We start from the raw sequence: 23,338 nt of genomic DNA on the forward strand, positions 1-23,338 counted from the left end.
GTTAGCTTGGTATGCAGGTATCATGAGAAAGTAGTGCAACAGGTAAACTAGTCATAGAGAAAGAAAATATAAAACTATGACATGGTGCAACCAAAATGAAAGGAGGACAAGTGAGTTGTATGTGTCTCAGTGTCACAGGCCTAAAATTTCATTCTGTTCAAAAAAATAAATAAATAAATAAATAAAAGTTGAAGCGAATAGAGACTTTGATTATACAAGGATATATTCATTTTTAACAGCCACAGAGGGCAAAATGTTGAGAGTCTGCCATGAATACCTTCATCTGGGGAATACTGGCAGCATTAGAATCAACAGCATTGAGCAACACATGTTGATGACAGTGGTCACCATTGACTGTTGTGGATAATAACAGCAGATACAGGGATCACAATGAAGCAAATCATTCATCAATTAAATGCTGGATAACAACCACCAGTGAGCAACCACACCATCTACAACCATCTATAGTGTACAGAAGTGCCTGTCGCAGTTATATATCTCTGCTCATTGTACATCACAAGGTGCAAAGATTTGCAGAATTACTGCTGCAATGTCATTGCAGAGAAAAATGTCACGAGGACCGATGAATTAAGGTATACTTTATTATATTCCAATATCAGGGTACGAGTACCACAAAAGGTACATCAGATGATGCACCTGACTTGTCAATGGCACACCTTACATGCTGGTGGTGGAAGTATTCTCATGAGGGAGATGTTTACACAAGATGAAAATGGGCCCCTGATATGTCAACCACTGTATCTCACTGGCAAACAATGCACGAACCTACAGTCCTATCATGGACACCTGGCTGCCTAAAACAACTCTGCAGATATCTCATACCTCCTCATCAGAAAGTGAGCTTGTTAGTGCATGGACTTGAACAATTTCCATGGAATATATTTTGTTAATTTTTGGAACAAGTTTTGCTCTTCAGTCTAAGATTTCTTGAATATCTGTAATACTCATGTTACAGTAAAGTACCAGTCTGAATTTCCTCCCTTTTGTGTTCTTCTGTAGTAAAACATATGCTCTGATATTAATTGCTTGATTGATTATTTGAAAGAAAAATGAGGATTACAGTACCCTACAACATTGTTGTTGTTGTTGTGGTCTTCAGTCCTGAGACTGGTTTGATGCAGCTCTCCATGCTACTCTATCCTGTGCAAGCTTCTTCATCTCCCAGTACCTACTGCAACCTACATCCTTCTGAATCTGCTTAGTGTATTGATCTCTTGGTCTCCCTCTACGATTTTTACCCTCCACGCTGCCCTCCAATGCTAAATTTGTGATCCCTTGATGCCTCAAAACATGTCCTACCAACCGATCCCTTCTTCTGGTCAAGTTGTGCCACAAACTTCTCTTCTCCCCAATCCTATTCAATACCTCCTCATTAGTTACGTGATCTACCCACCATATCTTCAGCATTCTTCTGTAGCACCACATTTCGAAAGCTTCTATTCGATTCTTGTCCAAACTGGTTATCGTCCATGTTTCACTTCCATACATGGCTACACTCCATACAAATACTTTCAGAAACGACTTCCTGACACCTAAATCTATACTCGATGTTAACAAATTACTCTTCTTGAGAAACGCTTTCCTTGCCATTGCCAGTCTACATTTTATATCCTCTCTACTTCGACCATCATCGGTTATTTTACTCCCTAAATAGCAAAACTCCTTTACTACTTTAAGTGTCTCATTTCCTAATCTAATTCCCTCAGCATCACCCGACTTAATTTGACTACATTCCATTATCCTCGTTTTGCTTTTGTTGATGTTCATCTTATATCCTCCTTTCAAGACACTGTCCATTCCGTTCAACTGCTCTTCCAAGTCCTTTGCTGTCTCTGACAGAATTACAATGTCATCGGCGAACCTCAAAGTTTTTACTTCTTCTCCATGAATTTTAATACCTACTCCGAATTTTTCTTTTGTTTCCTTTACTGCTTGTTCAATATACAGATTGAATAACATCGGGGAGAGGCTACAACCCTGTCTCACTCCCTTCCCAACCACTGCTTCCCTTTCATGCCCCTCGACTCTTATAACTGCCATCTGGTTTCTGTACAAATTGTAAATAGCCTTTCGCTCCCTGTATTTTACCCCTGCCACCTTCAGAATTTGAAAGAGAGTATTCCAGTCAACATTGTCAAAAGCTTTCTCTAAGTCTACAAATGCTAGAAACCCTACAACATTAAGATGAATAAAATGGATCATTAACATGTGAGTTAGTTTTAGACCATAGGAATCTTGTTTAGATTTCCTCTTCCCTCATGAGTTGTGGGACTATGTGTTACAGTGAGTAACAAATAGTACAAAGGTGTTCTGCAAAAATTTCATGAATTTCACAATGAACCACAGTCACCGGAGAGGTTCCAGGGGATCAAAAACCATATTTACTAACATCTCCAGTATAATGGCTGCCACATGGCAATATATAACAGAAGCGAACTACTTGACGTAATCATTGTGACTTATTATAGACAAATTTATTGGTTTCTATTAAAATTATATTTTTTGCTTTCGGTACCCAATATTTTTGACAGTCATTACAGTTTGTCTCATTGAGTGATACGAACATCAGTTTGATGCTTGGACTACAGACACATAGAAAACATACCTAAGATCAGTGTTCATTTACCAGTGATGAAGGCAAATACTATCAACAGACAAAGCAGAGTATGAGTAAGAGTCTGCAATCATTTTTTGCACTTATTAAAATTATTATATTGATGGGACAGTCAAATAAGAAGATAAATACTGTCTTTATCAAACAGTAGCTGCAAAAAATGAAGCCAGTTACTGAGTCATACAGTGATTCATTTTTTGTGTACTGTTACACTGCACTGTACTCATGCTTTCATATTTGTTGTCCTTGATATCATACAGGCAGTTTGGTATCAGCAAGTACTGCTCAGAGCAGCACAAAAAATGGTTCAAATGGCTCTGAGCACTATGCGACTTAACTTCTGAGGTCATCAGTCGCCTAGAACTAAGAACTAATTAAACCTAACTAACCTAAGGACATCACACACATCCATGCCCGAAGCAGGATTCGAACCTGCGACCAGAGCGATCGCTCGGCTCCAGACTGTACTGTCTAGAACCGCATGGCCACTCCGGCCGGCCAGAGCAGCACAGCTACACAGTATTGCAGTGTGCAGCCACCAAATAATTAAATTTCATTTTACACCCAAACTGTTTAAAGTCTTGGCTCATATGTCAATGTTAATGTCATGACTTTCTTTCTTTTTTTTTCCTTTTTTTTAAAAAATACATTTTCATTTGGCTTTAGAAGACTGTCCTTTGTTTCAGATACTCACACCAGAAAAATATCTGAGATGCTCTTCAGAAGTTCAGTCTGGGACGTCCACATGTGTGACCAGTGCCACTAAGCAGTAGACCATAGAGGTAAGAATGCAGCTACCATATGCTCAATCATTTAAGCAAAATTCACCACAAAAAATTAAAAATTATCAATGATTATGATTATGTTAATTTCTCTGATGCTATACAATGTTGTGGTAGCTTAAAAACCAAAAGTAAGCATTGACAAAACTTTAGTTTTCACTTATTTTATGGCAACTGAAATTTTTTTTGTAGAGATATGATCCCAGCACAGACTTCAGGAACAAGCGTATTACATGGCAACAAGAACTTTTTCCTGTATTTTCTATGTGACAGCACATTTAGTAGTAGTTGTTGTTGTTGTGGTCTCCAGTCCTGAGACTGGTTTGATGCAGCTCTCCATGCTACTCTATCCTCTGCAAGCTTCTTCATCTCCCAGTACCTACTGCAGCCTACATCCTTCTGAATCTGCTTAGTGTATTCATCTCTTGCTCTCCCTCTACGATTTTTACCCTCCACGCTGCCCTCCAATACTAAATTGGTGATCCCTTGATGCCTCAGGACATGTCCTACCAACCGATCCCTTCTTCTAGTCAAGTTGTGCCACAAGCTCCTCTTCTCCCCAATTCTATTCAATACCTCCTCATTGGTTATGTGATCTACCCATCTAATTTTCAGCATTCTTCTGTAGCACCACATTTCAAAAGCTTCTATTCTCTTCTTGTCTAAACTATTTATCGTCCACATTTCACTTGCATACATGGCTACACTCCATACAAATACTTTCAGAAACGACTTCCTGATACTTAAATCTATACTCGATGTTAACAAATTTCTCTTCTTCAGAAACGCTTTCCTTGCAATTGCCAGTCTACATTTGATATCCTCTCTACTTCAACCATCATCAGTTATTTTGCTCCCCAAATAGCAAAACTCCTTTACTACTTTAAGTGTCTCATTTCCTAATCTAATTCCATCAGCATCACCCAACTTAATTCGACTACATTCCATTATCCTCGTTTTGCTATTGTTGATGTTCATCTTATACCCTCTTTCCAAGACACTGTCCATTCCATTCAACTGCTCTTCCAAGTCCTTTGCTGTCTCTGACAGAATTACAATGTCATCGGCGAACCTCAAAGTTTTTATTTATTCTCCATGGATTTTAACACCTACTCCGAACTTTTCTTTTGTTTCCTTTACTTCTTGCTCAATATGCAGATTGAATAACATCGGGGATAGACTACAACCCTGTCTCACTCCCTTCCCAACCACTGCTTCCCTTTCATACCCCTCGACTAATATAACTGCCACCTGCTCTCGGTACAAATTGTAAATAGCCTTTCGCTCCCTGTATTTTACCCCTGCCACCTTCAGAATTTGAAAGAGAGTATTCCAATCAACATTGTCAAAAGCTTTCTCTAAGTCTACAAATGCTAGAAACGTTGGTTTTCTTTCCTTAATCTTTCTTCTAAGATAAGTTGTAGGGTCAGTATTGCCTCACGTGTTCCAACATTTCTATGGAATCCAAATTGATATTCCCCGAGGTTGGCTTCTATCACTTTTTCCATTCGTCTGTAAAGGATTCGCGTTAGTATTTGGCAGCTGTGATTTATTAAACTGATAGTTCGGTAATTTTCACATCTGTCAACACCTGCTTTCTTTGGGATTGGAATTATTATATTCTTCTTGAAGTCTGAAGGTATTTCGCCTGTCTCATACATTTTGCTCACCAGATGGTAGAGTTTTGTCAGGACTGGCTCTCCCAAGGCTGTCAGTAGTTCTAATGGAATGTTGTCTACTCCGGGTGCCATGTTTCGACTCAGGTCTTTCAGTGCTCTGTCAAACTCTTCACACAGTATCATATCTCCCATTTCATCTTCATCTACATCCTCTTCCAATTCCATAATATTGTCCTCAAGTACATTGCCCTTGTATAGACCCTCTATATACTCATTCCACCTTTCTGCTTTCCCTTCTTTGCTTAGAACTGGGTTTCCATCAAAATGCTTGATATTCATGCAAGTGGTTCTCCTTTCTCCAAAGGTCTCTTTAATTTTCCTGTAGGCAGTATCTATCTTACCCCTAGTGAGATAAGCCTCTACATCCTTACATTTGTCCTCTAGCCATGCCTGCTTAGGCATTTTGCACTTCCTGTCGATATCATTTTTGAGATGTTTGTATTCCTTTTTGGGTGCTTCATTTACTGCATTTTTATATTTTCGCCTTTCATCAATTAAATTCAATATTTCTTCTGTTACCCAAGGGTTTCTACCAGCCCTCGTCTTTTTACCTATTTTATCCCCTGCTGCCTTCACTATTTCATCCCTCAAAGCTACCCATTCCACTTCTACTGTATTTCTTTTCCCCATTCCTGTCAATTGTTCCCTTATACTCTCCCTGAAACTCTGTACAACCTCTGGTTCTTTCAGTTTATCCAGGTCCCATCTCCTTAAATTCCCACCTTTTCGCAGTTTCTTCAGTTTCAATCTACAGTTCATAACCAATACATTGTGGTCAGAGTCCACATCTGCCCCTGGAAATGTCTTACAATTTAAAACCTGGTTCCTAAATATCTGTCTTACCATTATATAATCTATCTGAAACCTGTCAGTATCTCCAGGCTTCTTCCATGTATACAACCTTCTTTCATGATTCTTGAACCAAGTGTTAGCTATGATTAAGTTATGCTCTGTACAAAATTCTACCAGGCGGCTTCCTCTTTCATTTCTCTCCCCCAATTCACCTACTATGTTTCCTTCTCTCCCTTTTACTACTCTCGAATTCCAGTCACCCATGACTATTAAATTTTCGTCTCCCTTCACTACCTGAATAATTTCTTTTATCTCATCATACATTTCATCAATTTCTTCATCATCTGCAGAGCTAGTTGGCATATAAACTTGTACTTCTGTAGTAGGCGTGGGCTTCATGTCTATCTTGGCCACAATAATGCATTCACTATGCTGTTTGTAGTAGCTTACCCGTACTCCTATTTTTTTATTCATTATTAAACCTACTCCTGCATTACCCCTATTTGATTTTGTATTTATAACCCTGTATTCACCTGACCAAAAGTCTTTTTCCTCCTGCCACCGAACTTCACTAACTTTAACCTATCCATTTCCCGTTTTAAATTTTCTAACCTACCTGCCCGATTAAGGGATCTGACATTCCACGCTCCGATCCGTAGAACACCAGTTTTCTTTCTCCTGATAACAACGTCCTCTTGAGTAGTCCCCCCAGGAGATCTGAATGGGGGATTATTTTACCTCCGGAATATTTTACCCAAGAGGACGCCATCACCATTTAATCATACAGTAAAGCTGCATGCCCTCGGGAAAAATTACGGCTGTAGTTTCCCCTTGCTTTCAGCCGTTCGCAGACCAGAACAGCAAGGCCATTTTGGTTAGAGTTACAATGCCAGATCACTCAATCATCCAGACTGTTGCCCCTGCAGCTACTGAAAAGGCTGCTGCCCCTCTTCAGGAACCACATGTTTGTCTGGCCTCTAAACAGATACCCCTCCGCTGTGGTTGCATCTACGGTACGGCTATCTGTATCGTTGAGGCACGCAAGCCTCCCCACCAACGACAAGGTTCATGGTTCATGGGGGGGGGATTTAGTAGTTACAGGCTTGATAATGAGTCTACCACTGCAAATGTTTATTGAGACACACTGGCCCAATTGAACTTTCCTAAGTTCATGTATCAAAGTAATATGACAATTCCTTACAGTATGTCTCAGAATGGGATTGTTCCCTGTATGAAGTTTCATTCTCAGCAAATGTTTCTGCTCATTCTTAGTTTTTTTATATCACATTCAAATATTGCAAACAAGCAACTACTTAAGTTTTCAATTACTTCACATCCAACAGTTTACAGCAAGAACCAACAAATACACTAATAAACCATGGTTTCCAATTTTTGATCCCTCTTTCACATTTCCTTCTGTTTTGTCAAATTTTTATGTGCTTCATAGCCATTTCTGATGATGTTCCATCATCATTTAATAGAACCATCTTCTTTTCTTGTGAGCTTCAATCCTATTAGACATTAATATTTTATGATAAAGGATTTGTTCTTGTGAGACATTCTGTAATGTAAAGTGTAATTTTATTAACAACTGTACTGCATTGTTAGCAATCTCTCGATCACAGTGTATGTAAGCAGTGGCATGACTACTGGCTTTCACTGATAGTCTTCCTTTTGATGATAAATTTATTCTGCAAGCAGGTAAATAAATATCTGTTGTTGACTTTTTGTTTGTTAGTCACTATAATATCAATTTTCTCCAGAAGTCCAAAATCTGCATTCCTCTTAGTATAGTACCACAGGCACACTTTATGTTGTAAGATCTATTGTGAATACGATTTAAGGAACTTCTGACTAACTAAATTACAATAATTTTGAAATATATGCTGATGGAAGATGCCTTATGACTTATGACATGATCTGTTTTGCCCTCTGTGCCTCTCCTCCATTAGTTTGTTGCTAAAAAACACAGGATGTATTGGAAAATATTGGACTAATAATTATTATATGTTTTATTCAATGAATTCTACTATACATATTCCCTTTTTATACATAAAGAAGAAAATAAAACCCTTTTCTGACCATAAGTATGTATTATTTCACTTTACATTCATGTATCACAGCAGAATGCATAATTATGTTATGTACATCGGAAGACAGACAGCTGTTCACGTGGAAGATGAAATTTCTATTACAAACAATCCTTCATATATGTGCAGTACCAGTTTTGAAATTTTTCTCTTCCTCAGAAGCTCAAAATGTATATTCTAGCCATCCACACTCAAAGCTATTAAGTCTAGACAGCAATCACTCAGGTATTGATATATCTCTCTAATAAATACAAATCACTATGCTGTTCTTGCATGGGTTGTAAGGAGCAGGTACTCCTCAACTCCCAGGAGCTGTATTCCCTGGCTTAGCACAGAGCCACTGGTAATACCTTTGTAGTCAGGTCTTAAGGTGAAGAGGAACTCTCCACCTTCTGCAACAGCTCATCCTATTCCCAACTGGAATTCACCTTGTCTTTCCACAACTAAGTTCCTGCATGTTGATCTCCATCTTAATTCACACTTGATTCACACTTCAGATTACATTACATGTACCAACAGTAGTCCACTTAGACACCTAATAACGTCTTCCCATCACAAACTTTGAACTTCCATCACCCTCCTAAGCTCTGCAACATCTTTGTCAAAGAGTGTGATGTTCCCAAATCATCATCCATGCCCCAAAGTTCCTTCTCAAGCAGCTGTCTCTATTGTAAAACTGGACCCATGCACCCACCCATTATCACTTACATCAGCTGCAACACAGGTATTCTGTATGGCTTTAAAGACAAGGTAACACGTGAACCTACACAAGTTTCTTAGAAGATGTGTGTTTGCTACATGGCTTTTATATATGGGTGACCAGAAAACATCTAACTGCCAGAACCCAAAAATAAAAACAGAACTGTACATGCATTACAGCATCACTTGGGAGATCTGAATGCCTGAAAAATCACTTTGGCCATTTGGATGCTGCTACTCATCAGTTATCAGTCGTTTGACTGGTTCGATACAGCTTGTCTGCCAATCCAGCACTACCTTCTCAAAATTCTAGAGATGGGAACTTGCTCTTCAATACAGTCTCTCATACTGCTGCCCTCATGGACTTATCCTCCATTACCTTAGCCCTTCCTGTTCCTATATTAGGTTTGATATAAATTTATCATATTATTGACTTATTTATTTTCCTCCCTCCCCTGTACATGGTCTTTACTTTTTCTTTCTATTACTGAACTACATTTTTCACCACTTTCATTTTCTATTCTTCCTTTAATCCACCTTCAGTTTTCACCCCATCCCTTCTGTCATCTCTGAACTGAAGCTGGCACAATGCTTACTAACATATTTGACCTACTGTTCTCTCTGGCCCTTTCTTTTCCATTTTGTCCCCCTTGTACCTCATAACATGTGAGCTGCTCATGGATTAGGGACTGAGATGTGTATTCTCCCTCCTTTCCAGTTTTTCCTGATCAATTCCACATTCATCCATAAAGAAGGAACTTATTGTTCCAAAAGTCACTACCATAACATGTTTCTCCAGAAGTCTGGAAACTGTGTTCCTATTAGTCATGTATCAAGGCACATTTTATGTTGTAACATCTATTGTGAATATCATTTACGGAAACTATGTCTTACTAAATTGCAATGATTTTGAAATATTTGCTGATAGAAGATGCCTTATGATATGATTTGATGTTATGTCTTCCGTCCCTCTCCTCCATTAGCTCAATACTCAAAAACACAGAATATACTGACAAACATAATTGAAATAGTAATTATTGTATGGTTCATTCACTACATTTTACTATACAAATTTCCTTTTTATACATAACAAAGAAAATAAAACTGTTTTCTGTCTCTAAGTATTTATTATTTCACTTTATATTCATGCGATGCAGCATCTACATATATGTCTACATGGATACTCTGCAAATCACACTGAAGTGTCTGGCAGAGGGTTCATCAAACAGCAGAATGCATAATTATGTTATTTACAATGGAAGAGTGCTGTGCTCTATTTTAAGTTTCTCTATCAGCAGTAGTGTCAGCTGCATGTCCTGAAGGTAAGTATTGGCCAGCTTTTCTGACTTTTGATGATTTTAGCTATTATCCACTCTATTTATCCCACTGCAGACTAGGGCTTGGGCTGGATGGGTGTGGATAGGTTATTTTGAGACCCACTTTGCCTGGTGCTTTAACCAAAATCTGTCCAACCTGGGTGACCCTGATGGCAGCTATGCTACCACTGATGTAGCCTTTGACCTTCACTGAAGTATATGAACCTTTTGGCCCATATGGACAGTGCGTTGTAAGGCAGTGTCTCCTGGCAGCCAAAATGGATTTGGAAAGTCTCCTCAAGGGAGAACAAAGAGAGGATGGCCACCTAGAACATGGAAGGAAAGGGTCTAGGAGGCAATAATGGCCAGAGACCTGCTGGAAAGAGATAGGATGAATAGCAACAGGTGGAAATTAGGTAACAAAAAGCAGTGACAGCTGTAAATAACATTCATGATACAATGGCCATGATCCTGGTGATTCACTTTCTGTTATTACGAGGCATGTTTTTAAAGTAAGTTCCATTTTGAAATTCTGCAGCTGGTGCTGCACTGTGGTCAGAATTTTGCATGTTTACATTTGTTTGTGAGTCTTAGAAACATCTCCTTCGATTGAGAATCCTGCCAACTGTGAAATACGCGTTGTGCTGTGATTCATCTTTCTTAGTAGTAAACGCATGAAAGTGACTGAAAGTGATCATCAGATCAATGAAGTTTATGGAGAAAACAATATGAGTGATGGATAATAGCTCTTAAAGGTGGCTGCACAAATTTGCATGATGAGAACGAAATGGGCGACTTTCAGTCATTACTGACACTTTGGTGCAGGAAGTTTATGAAATATTGAGAGAGAACAGCTTATTTATGATTATGATGTTATGTGATGAGTTTCCTCAAGTGTCAAGAAGTGTATTTTATGCAGCTTTTACACAAAGTTTAAATTACCTTAAGTTATGCTCACACTGGGTACCGAAAATGCTGACAGGTGCGCAAAAGCAAATGTTTAGCCAGTTGTTTAACTTTCCTAGAGCCTTGTAGTGAGGAAGGTGATGAGTTTTTAAGCCAAACTGTCACATGTGACAAAACATAAGTGGGTTACATAACATCTGAATCAAAGCAGTAATCCATGGAATGGTGGTATTCAACATCATCCAAGAAAGTAAAGTTCTGCACACAATTTCTGCCTGAAAAATCATGCATATTGTATTTTGGGACAAGAAATGGGTGTTGCTTGTGGATTTTTTGCCTTGTGGTGACACTGTAAATTCTACATTTTATTGTGAGACCTTCAAAAAACTTCATTGTGCAATGCAAAATAAAAAGTGTGGCAGGCCGCGGAAGGGAATTGTTTTGCTTCATGGCAATGCCCCTACGCACACAGCCAATAGAACTCGAGAGCTGAGTGGATTATTTGACTGCAAAAAACTTTATCACTCTCTGCACAGCCCCAACCTAGCATCCAGGGATTACCACATGTTCCTGGTTTGAAGAAGCCCCTGGATGATCAGAGCCATGATGACAATGGAGATATCAAAATGACACTGCTGCAATTGGTTGTCTAACCAGGCAGTAGATTTCTATGAGATTAGTATTCAGCAGCTGGTTGTATGAGATGATAAGTACCTTAATATTGGTGGGAATGATGCAGAAAGGTGGATTAAAGTACAGGCTTTCATATAAAAACAAAATTGCTATGAAAGGCCTACTTCTTTTATATTTGTTTTAAAACAGTACTTACTGAAAAAAACACACCTCTTGCCATCATATCTGTACAGTGAATATATAGCCAATAGTATAATTTTTTTTACTAACATAAGGCAGCAGTCTTCCTGTAAGTATAATGAATGTACACATATCACACAATCTCCACTACTAAGCATGTGTTTCTAATGCTTTGTAGTCAACTTTCATTTGGCAGGGACTGAACTTCCTGATATGTACAAGACAAATATTCAATGGACTTACCACATCATAACTATTGTACTTAACAAGTAATTATTTTTTAGTTTTTTACAAAAACTTTATTTGTTAAAAGTCTAGTTTTTCTTGTGCAGTCTCATTTCCACATATATTAAAATAGTTTGTTTTCTATCTACAGACTAAGATGTTCAATTATTATTACATATACCTACAACTTATTAATATACCTACAACAATAGGAATGTGGTAATACAATTCTTGTGACATTAAGAATACAAATATTGACTTTACTAATAGCTAATGAGGTACATAATATCAGTCCATAGTAACTGTCTTTTTTAATGAAGAAACAACTCATTAAACAACTCTGCAGTTCATTCTTTCTTACTGGAGTTTATGATATACTGAGAGGGGAAAAGTATGTGTGTGTGTGTGTGGGGGGGGGGGGGGGGGGGGGGGGGGAGAGAGAGAGAGAGAGAGAGAGAGAGAGAGAGAGATATTATTTCTAGGTGACACTGATAAAATGATGACAGTAGTTCAATATTGTGGTAGAATTAAGTAATGAAAAAGGTGACTGAGAGTTTCGTTTTATGAAGGAAGTGAGGAGAGATTTTGGCATAGGCACAAAAATTCTTAAAGTATAACAAATCTACAATTAATGGAATATTTAATATGAATGGTCACAAAGCATTCAATCTAAATAACAGGTACTTTTGACTGTGACTTGAGTCACATTAATTCCTTCTCAAATGATCTGCATAATTTTGTTAGCGAAGTAGAACTGTTATAAGTAAGGTAGCCAGGCACGAGCAAAGCAAGGTTCCAGTACCTTGCGTGACACCTGAACTGCGAGGCCCAGTAGTACCCTTGGCTGGACAGCATGCCTTCAGACAGCAGTAATACACTGAGAAATACACAGTAGCAATTACTGCAGCTACCACAGCACCCACACGATACACTGTCAGCAGAGACAACACTTCTGCGTCAGCATGAGCACTTAGTAATGCTGCAACTAGTGCCCCCAAGCATCGACCTATTGAAAACAGAAAGTATAAAAAAATTATTAACTTAAAGGTACCAGAAGAAAAGATAAATTTAAAACACATTTTACAATCCACTAATGAATTATTTACCATGCTAAAACAGGAAGTAAAAAGAAATTCTAGAATTATTTCAGAAAATTTGTTTTATATAGTATTTTGGCCAGTTTGGTGATACTTCTATCTTGTACAAGTCTTTTCTTCTCAGTACACATACTACACTACTCACAATAAATAATAGTTTTGTATATTTCAAACTTTGTCTCCCCTTATAGTTTTCCTACCCTTCTGCCATGTTAACTTCCTTGGATGCCTTTGCACGTCTCACTAATTCCATCCACTCTATATTATATACTTCATCTACCTATTTGATTTGTTTTTTACATTAGGTTATTTGCCAACAAAAACTGTATCACTGACTGCACCTCACAACTGGTGGGATTTTCGATTGCAGCACACATTTCAAATTCGAATATTAAAAAAACCAGATGTGCAGAGATGTTCTCGCTATCATGGATGGATGCTGACTGAGCTGCCGAGCATGCACATACCAAAATATACGCAATCGGTGCGCGCCTAGCGGCATCAGATGGAAATGTTCCCTACTTTCTGAATAGCCCTTAAACTTTTGCTCCTTGAGAGGGGTCCCATGAAAAACAAGTGATTGCAGGACAATAAAACTTTGTGGAAACATTTGTAAGGACATGCAGAAGAGAAATAATAAGTGATTGAGAGACACTCATTTTATTTTCCACATGAGAGGGTAATATCTGTTAATTGTGTACTATGTTTAGATTCCAGGTTACTAACACTGCTCAATGTGATAACCACCCACATCCATGGCAGCCTGGAAGTATACCATTTCAGTTTTTGCAGCACTTCTTGAATGGTGGACCATGGAAAGTTCAAACTGTCATGACAGCTCATGCACTACTTGAATGCCACACATTGCATGCAGCATTCTCAGCCATGGCAACAGTAACATCAACAATTTGTGGTGCAGTTGGCTGTCTGCCTCTCCCAGGAACAATTCCCAAATTGACAGTTAATTCAAACTTCTGAATCATGTTCAACCCTGTTGTGGAAAGAGGACCTTCCCATATTCCTTGAATACCTTTATACTTGTGAAGAGCAGTGGTGTTATTGCTGTTGTTGTGATAAAACAGCTTTATGAGTAAACCCCAGCTCACATTGCCTAGACCTATGTTGACTGTTAGATACTGTAATGCACACTGATACTTGTGTTTCAGCTCTATGTCACTATACCATTAACGGTACCTAATGGAAAGTCATGACACTAACACTACAAACAATGCAGATCCTGCAGTGCAGAATCTGAACATCATTCCCATAAAGTAGGGTTCACATGTAGTAGTAAATAGTTTCCCATCTACACTGATGCAAGTAGTGAAAGTTTAGTTTCAACATCCTTGTATTTCATGACAGCTCTTTAACTGAAAATCCAATACATCCACTGTTTGTGATGGTTAAATTTACTCTAGTATGAAGCACTTGGATCTCAATGGGGATTTAACGTTTGCATTCAAGGTTTTACTTTATCACAATAAGGAAAAAATGACTCACTGCTGTGCTGTGGAAACTTGTCAGAATCAGTATTTTACATTCCAGATCTCAGCAATTAATTTGATAATTATGAACCTCCTGTACTTAGCCCATAAAAAGATATTTTGAAAATTCAGCTCTAAGATGATGTAGATATCTTTTCAACATACCACTAATCATTCCCACAGCAGAGAAAATATTAAAAGTCATGGTCAGTTAATTTCAGATGATATCAACAGTGAAAATTAAAACACAAAATCAAAAAGCACCAAAAATCCTGTGTAGAACTGTTAAATAAGAGATGTGTAAGTTTTGCAGGCATTTCCATTAATCATTTACACCTTCAAAGATTGGTGTCATTTTGAAGAGTCTAAAGCAAGTATATAAAATGGTGCGACAGAAATGAATATCAGGTAGTATCCAACAAATGTTTTGTTTCAGTAGGCTTTCATACAACTGGACTAGATATTCAAAAATAAGACACATGATACCAATGCAGTATGACATTAAATATTTCATTCTCCATAGGGTTATCTAAGTAATTCAGATCAGCCTCCTCCCACAAAAAAAGGGCCATGAATCTTCTCTAGTTATTTATGTTTTCTGTACATTCAGCTAAATTTGACCCACTGGGTATATCAGCAAACACTCCAGTTAAAGGTGGTAATTCTATTCAGCTAACATCTCTTTCATCAACATGGTGATTCCTTAATTACATTAGCTTCCTGAGTATGTGAACTGAAAGATCACAGACAACATCTCTGAATTTACTGAATAACATAAACTTATAAGTGCCATTTCTGAAGTTTGTATAAAACTTACAGCTAATGAATTCCTATGTGAACCAACATAAAACAACTGAGCTATACGACTGTCAGAATATGCAGTAATAAAAGTGCATGAGAAAATGGAATGCAATATCTTCTGGTTCAAAAACTAGTAAAAAAAATCTTGAAATCATGATATTTGTGATTATTAGAGACCTGTTTTTGTAAAAGGTAAAATAAAAGTACACACCTAAACAGAAATGGAAGATGACTGCCATTCCCTGAGCAGTTGCAGTGAGATGCCGAGGAGCAAGGTGACGGGTATACAGGATTGCTGTCACCCACATGAGGCTCAATGTGAAAACTTCCATTATTTCACAAGGCAGAGACCACCATGCATTTGAGAGATACGAAAACACTGAAAATAAAAATTTATTTTACACATGTTAAAACTGTAAACAAAAACGTTTAATTTCAGAATACTGAATACAATTTGATTACCTGTAAATCTTATGATGTAGAAAATAAAAGCAATGATGAGTAAATTGGTATGACCACAGTATTCCACTACATGCTCAGCATTCCACAAAAATGGAATGGCACAGAGTGCTCCAACTGTCACTGTCAGTCCTATAATTAGTTGGTTATGGTCTTCTAGCTCCATCAAATGCCTAAAATTAAGAGCATTTAATTAGCACTAGCAAAGATATTTTCTATAAATTCCCATGAAAATGATAATTATCAAATTGAAATATAAACAATTAAGTATTAACTAGATTATTATGAAGCCTCTTTCATTTGTGTAAAACTATTCAACTATTAATGCACCATGAAATTAAAAAAAATAAACCATATATGTGAATAAAACACAATCACTAAATTATTATCTGTTGCAAGAAATAAAGATTGCAATTTATTACAGATTTGTGAAATTTCAGAATTATTTGGAAGCTACAGGAAGGAACAGATTTTGAAAAAACAAAAAATTGAATATATAGTCATCTAGCATTAAAGTGCCTAACTTGGTTAAGAGAAAGTTGGCTGACAATTATAATGGATGTCAACAAATGGCAGTTAAACACAGAAAACTTAATTATTAAGGTCTCTTTCAAGTCTCAATTGAACAAGACTAATACCTTGTCGAATACAAGTAAGTTGTGCCTGTACTTCACAAAAACATGTTGTAAGCCTATGCAGTATGTTTGAGGAGGAAGCAGACACACTGTAAGCATAGTAAGGTCTTTCTTGAAGAAAGACATCATTATATTTCTTTCTCAATAGTCTCTGAGATATATTTTATCTGCCTGGATAGCCGTGTGTGTTAAAGAACCACTTCCAGGGTGGGAAGCTGTGCCAGCCTGCCTGGATGTGGTTTTTCTGTGATTTCGCATGTCCCACTAACGCTAAGTGAATACTGGGGACTGATACCTGCCTCAGTACATGACACACACACACACACACACACACACACACACACACACACACACACACACACACTCCTCTCTCTCTCTCTCTCCATTCACAAGGGGGAGGGGGATTTTGTGTGTGTGTGTGTGTGTGTGTGTGTGTGTGTGTGTGTGTGCCTCAGTACATGACACACACACACACACACACACTCACTCACTCACTCTCTCTCTCTCTCTCTCTCTCTCTCTCTCTCTCCATTCACAAGGGGGAGGGGGCTTTGTGTGTGTGTGTGTGTGATAGAGAGTGAGAGTGAGAGAGAGAGAGAGAGAGAGAGAGAACAGTTAACATAATATAGTTGTACAGATACGTGTATTTGCGTGTGGATGTGTACTCTAGTTGAAAGAGGAGTCATCTGAAAGCCAGCAAAGTTTTCAGTCTTGTTTATGTGTCTTGTCACTCACTGAGTGCCTCTACTACACTCCTGGAAATTGAAATAAGAACACCGTGAATTCATTGTCCCAGGAAGGGGAAACTTTATTGACACATTCCTGGGGTCAGATACATCACATGATCACACTGACAGAACCACAGGCACATAGACACAGGCAACAGAGCATGCACAATGTCGGCACTAGTACAGTGTATATCCACCTTTCGCAGCAATGCAGGCTGCTATTCTCCCATGGAGACGATCGTAGAGATGCTGGATGTAGTCCTGTGGAACGGCTTGCCATGCCATTTCCACCTGGCGCCTCAGATGGACCAGCGTTCGTGCTGGACGTGCAGACCGCGTGAGACGACGCTTCATCCAGTCCCAAACATGCTCAATGGGGGACAGATCCGGAGATCTTGCTGGCCAGGGTAGTTGACTTACACCTTCTAGAGCACGTTGGGTGGCACGGGATACATGCGGACATGCATTGTCCTGTTGGAACAACAAGTTCCCTTGCCGGTCTAGGAATGGTAGAACGATGGGTTCGATGACGGTTTGGATGTACCGTGCACTATTCAGTGTCCCCTCGACGATCACCAGTGGTGTACGGCCAGTGTAGGAGATCGCTCCCCACACCATGATGCCGGGTGTTGGCCCTGTGTGCCTCGGTCGTATGCAGTCCTGATTGTGGCGCTCACCTGCACGGCGCCAAACACGCATACGACCATCATTGGCACCAAGGCAGAAGCGACTCTCATCGCTGAAGACGACACGTCTCCATTCGTCCCTCCATTCACGCCTGTCGCGACACCACTGGAGGCGGGCTGCACGATGTTGGGGCGTGAGCGGAAGACGGCCTAACGGTGTGCGGGACCGTAGCCCAGCTTCATGGAGACGGTTGCGAATGGTCCTCGCCGATACCCCAGGAGCAACAGTGTCCCTAATTTGCTGGGAAGTGGCGGTGCGGTCCCCTACGGCACTGCGTAGGATCCTACGGTCTTGGCGTGCATCCGTGCGTCGCTGCGGTCCGGTCCCAGGTCGACGGGCACGTGCACCTTCCGCCGACCACTGGCGACAACATCGATGTACTGTGGAGACCTCACGCCCCACGTGTTGAGCAATTCGGCGGTACGTCCACCCGGCCTCCCGCATGCCCACTATACGCCCTCACTCAAAGTCCGTCAACTGCACATACGGTTCACGTCCACGCTGTCGCGGCATGCTACCGGTGTTAAAGACTGCGATGGAGCTCCGTATGCCACGGCAAACTGGCTGACACTGACGGTGGCGGTGCACAAATGCTGCGCAGCTAGCGCCATTCGACGGCCAACACCACAGTTCCTGGTGTGTCCGCTGTGCCGTGCGTGTGATCATTGCTTGTACAGCCCTCTCGCAGTGTCTGGAGCAAGTATGGTGGTTCTGGCACACCGGTGTCAATGTGTTCTTTTTTCCATTTCCAGGAGTGTATTTGGTAAGATGTTACCTTTATTCCTAAATTCTTTATATTCTACCACCAAGCTTGGCAGAGATATTTGTAAGATACAGTAGTCATAAATGTTGTCCAATAAGAAACACACATAGCTGAAGAATGCATAACTGTGATTTTAAAACAGATTTTGACAACTCATATGCTACATTGGTAAATTTAGGACAGTAGTGGAATATGTAGCGGCAAAGTGGAAATAGATGGGACTTGAAAAATAATGGTCTTTAACTTGGGATTCAAAAATGGACAGATGTCCATCAATAGTTTTGATATGTGGTGTAGTCAAACATGAGTGTTTTGATGGAAACCACAGTACTTAACAGGCAACAGAAAAGTAACCAATACTCATCTTTCATGAAAATTATTTACACCATAGCCCTATAAGTAAACTGCATCACACTAGATTCTGCAGATTTGATGGAGCATCAAATGGTGTAACAAATCACTTTGCACAATGTTATTGTCTGATGGACATCCAAACACAAGCATTACTTACTGGAATGCCTACAGCAAAAAATTAGAATATGATCTATGTACAACAATGTTTATATGACTCATAGGCAGATTGTGTACATGACTTTCCCCCATTAAATTAGCTGAGTGTGGCAGCAAGAAGGGGATCCATCACTAACATTAAAAATAAATAAAAGAAAATCCTGTGACCGCAAGACATCACTAGGAAGAAGAAGAACAAGAACGAGAAGAGGAAGAAGAATAAGAATAAGAAGAGAAAGAACAGTCCTGAAGAGGAAAGTACGAAACAAACATATATGGTTTACAAAATAACAGTACAGTCAACAATCTAATATAAAAAATGCAAGTTTGTATGTCCAATATACCACAATGAATGAACAAATGTACAAATGAAGCTATTTCATGTCTTAATGTGACAAAGATTAATTATTATTCAACCCCTTACATTCCTCTGATCGCAAAGGATCCACATAATAATACACTAGGGCTGAAATTTATCCTACAGTTTCTGTAAATGGCTTAAGAACAACGCAAGGGAACAAATAGGTATAGCATTTAGTCATAAAGGAGATTTTTAACGTTGTGAAATAGTCCTGCTCGTCTATAATACACTGCCTCGGGGGAAAACTGCTTACTTTGTTATGAAACTATTTGTGATGGTGTATCAGTGAGTCACTATTTTGACCTTGTCTTTACTCTGTGACAAGTTCCATCAAAATTATTCAGCTCAGTGGCGATGGATGAGGACTTCACCACAGATGTGCTCTTGTGTTCCTCCAGAACATATAAATGGCTGAACTCCTGTACAATCTTATAAAAAATGATATATTGAAATGCTCTGAGCTTCGAAAAGTTTCAATCACAAATAATATTAGTGCTTCCAATCCACTTTTTCTTTTTGGTGATATGAGACACACAAGCTCATGGTTTGACTAGGTTCATCTGCATATCCAACACGTATTCTTATCTAGTTATTACAATATCTATCATCAACTTACTCATAACTAGAACAGAGCAGGCTTCATCTCTTTGGTGGTGTAAACATTATCCACTCACATTTCAAGTCATATATACAAGAATTTTTAAGTAACTGCATCAGTATACACATAATTACACACTGTATGAAAGTGCACTTCCTATGTAGCTGTATTGGAACACATCTGAGAGAGAAATCCTTACCTTCACATCATGCCCAATTCCACAATTGTTTTGACCAAAACAGATGTGTGTACTGGCTCCGTGTTATCTTGTGTTTCACTTGATATAGTTATTTTCTATTTTTGTAGATTGAATTATTTATGTTTTAGCTTATAATTTCAGGAAATGAAAACATGAAATGAATTTTCAGTATCTGATTGAACCTCCTGACACAGCACAATGAATACATGTCGTGTCTTCTTTGTTAAGCCCATTAATCTGCAGCATTTTATAATGTATATTCCTTTTTATACACTGTGTAAGAAAACACTCTGCCAATTTTAAAACCATTTTGTAGGAAAAATTATCTAAATATGGGTACTGTAGTTTAGAGTAAGCAATGTACTAGTGCAATCTTAGTGGTTTATATTTTCTTAAAAACATTAAAAGTTGGTCAGTTCAGGTATCTTTCTTAAACTTCTTTTATATAAGATGTGATTAAATACACTACTTTTTGTGAAGCTTGCATAAGTTTAAAACACATTATTGCCAAAAGAATCTGCTCCATGTGTAGATCTTAAATGTAAAATATGCAATATGTAATTCATGTATCCATCTGTTACTATATTATCTTACCATGGCAAGTAGGAGTCCAGAGCACCCCAGAGACCTCCCATGAGCAGCAAGATAACAGAAAGGACAGCCAGCTCTCCACCATGTTTTTTGAGGCCTCCAAGAGGGTGCACATGAGCCCACCATTCTGGCCTGGAGAAGGGTAATGATCTTCCTGCCATTGCAACAACAGCAAAAATAGCCATCATTATAGCAAAAGCAATAAACGGCACAGGATATGCTGTGAGATCGAGCAGCCAAGTTATCACACCAACAATTGGGGCACAGAGTGCAGCACCAATTCCTCCCCATGTGAACTCACGACCAATGCCACCTTTGTCTCTTGTAGCAATTACAAGAGCTGCATCTAAAAGTGCCAGTCCAGCTGTTGGAAATATGTCTGCAACAGATCGTATCTGAAAATTGGGAAAAAAAGAAATATTGTGTGAACAAAATAAGTAAAAAACATTTATCGTCATCTTATATAAAATCTATGTTTCTGTTTTTAGTTTTGGTAGTGTAGTGTGTAACTTCAAACGAGTTTCAGGAGTAAAAGGATCATTATAAAACCAACATCAACCCAGTAAAGCAGTCAGTGTGATAAGAATTTCTTTGTTCGTGAAAGCTTTGTTGGAACTGCTAATGAAAAATTATAACAAAAACAAGTACAATGTTCTATTACCTATGTAGCTGCCAAGTCCAGAGAGTTGTCTAAAGGCAGCGACAAGTTAAAACAGACAAAACTGGATAAGAAAAATGACTTATTAAAAATAACCAGTCGGTCCCTCTCATCTTGGAGCCTGTGTGACTTGCCCTTTTCTTTTAGCTTCCCAACCAATCTCTCTCTCCTCCACAAGGGAGGAATTATTAGTTCCAAAAGCTAGGATAGAGTGTGTACTTCTATACTATTATATGTCTGTTAGCAGTACTAATATTTTTCCTGAAGACAAGTACTGCCTAGTAAATTCTTCTCATAATTTCATAGTTTTCTTGGGAGAATTTTTGTTCTGATACTAGCTACACTTCCCTTCATAAGTAGTTCTGATTGATAGGGATGAATTATTACTGCAATTTAACCATGTTGGTCAAACACACACACATATATTTGTTGAAATACAATTGCATGTAGAAATAAATTCTCAGTTGTTGCATTACTTCATATTATTAGTGGAATGTTAGATTTACTTTTGAGGGCCTGTTGTAAGTCCATTATTGAAATGCAGTACTCATTTAGATCTATGGCCTGGGACTTTATTTCCCTTTAGTGCACATAGCCACTCCCCTCTCCTTTATACAAACATCAAAAATAGTTTTGCATCACCCCAGTTCCCAGAACTGCTGAAGACAGACATTGACGTGGATATTGTATAACAGACACAGTCCATTCGACTGTTCAGAGATGTCTCTAAACCCATCAAAAGATGTAAACAGCCATGCACGAGCAGCACCTATTAGGCAGAGGGACCCTGACAGCCAGTCATTCCACCAGGAAGGAGGTACAAGGCTCATGTTGTCTGTAGTTCAACCATGCCTAGACGATCAATACCATGGTTCGATTATGTCCACATTGTTACTTTGTACCAGAAAGGGCTCTCAACAAGGGAAGTGCCCAGGCATCTCGCAGTGAACCAAAGTGATGTTGTTCTGACATGGAGGAGTTACAGAGAGACAGGAACTGTTGATGACATGACTCACTCAGGCCGCCCAAGAGCTACTGCAGTGGATGACCACTACCTACAGATTATGGATCAGAGGAACCCTGACAGCAATGCCATCATATTGAATAATTTGTGCAGCCACAGGACATCGTGTTACGACTCAAACTGTACGGAGTAGGTTGCATGATGCGCAACTTCACTCCCGACGTCCATGACGAGGTCCATCTTTGCAACCATGACACCATGCAGCACAGCACAGATGGGCCCAACAACATGCCAAATGGACTGCTCAGGATTGGCATCACGTTCTCTTCACCGATGAGTGTCGTATATGCCTTCAAGCAGGCAATTGTCGGAGATATGTTTGGAGGCAACCCGGTCAGGCTAAATGCCTTAGACACACTTTCCAGCGAGTGCAGCAAGGTGGATGTTCCCTGCTGTTTAGGGGTGGCATTATGTGGAGTCGACGCATGCCACTGGTGGCCACATAAGGCGCCGTAATGGCTGTTGATACGTGAATGCCATCCTATGACCAATAGTGCAACCATACCAGCATCATATTGGCGAGGAATTCATGTTCATGGATGACAATTTGCACCCCCATCATGCACATCTTGTGAATGACTTCCTTCAGGATAATGACGTTGCTCAACTAGAGTGACCAGCATGTTTTCTAAACATGAACCCTATCAAGGATGCCTGGGATAGATTGAAAAGGGCTGTATATGGACGATGTGACCCACCAACCACTCTGAGGGATCTACGCCGAATTGCCGTTGAGGAATGGGACAATCTGGACTGACAGCCCTGATGAAGTTGTGGACAGTATGCCACTATGAATACAGGCATGC

The 23,338-nt window shown here is 39.2% G+C and overlaps 1 protein-coding gene across 1 annotated transcript in view; it reads right to left on the reverse strand.

The window, feature by feature from the left end:
• Nucleotides 1-23,338, reverse strand: part of LOC126253485 (uncharacterized) — a 314,750-nt gene that overhangs the window by 17,092 nt on the left and 274,320 nt on the right. The window contains exons 7-10 of the mRNA XM_049954857.1: nt 20,854-21,245; nt 15,782-15,951; nt 15,531-15,698; nt 12,740-12,943 (exon numbers count right to left, since the gene is read on the reverse strand). Of these exons, the coding sequence (XP_049810814.1) occupies nt 12,740-12,943; nt 15,531-15,698; nt 15,782-15,951; nt 20,854-21,245 (934 nt within the window). The remainder of the gene's footprint in view (nt 1-12,739; nt 12,944-15,530; nt 15,699-15,781; nt 15,952-20,853; nt 21,246-23,338) is intronic.

Source organism: Schistocerca nitens, chromosome 4 (assembly GCF_023898315.1).
Source record: "Schistocerca nitens isolate TAMUIC-IGC-003100 chromosome 4, iqSchNite1.1, whole genome shotgun sequence".
Lineage (NCBI taxonomy): Eukaryota > Metazoa > Arthropoda > Insecta > Orthoptera > Acrididae > Schistocerca > Schistocerca nitens.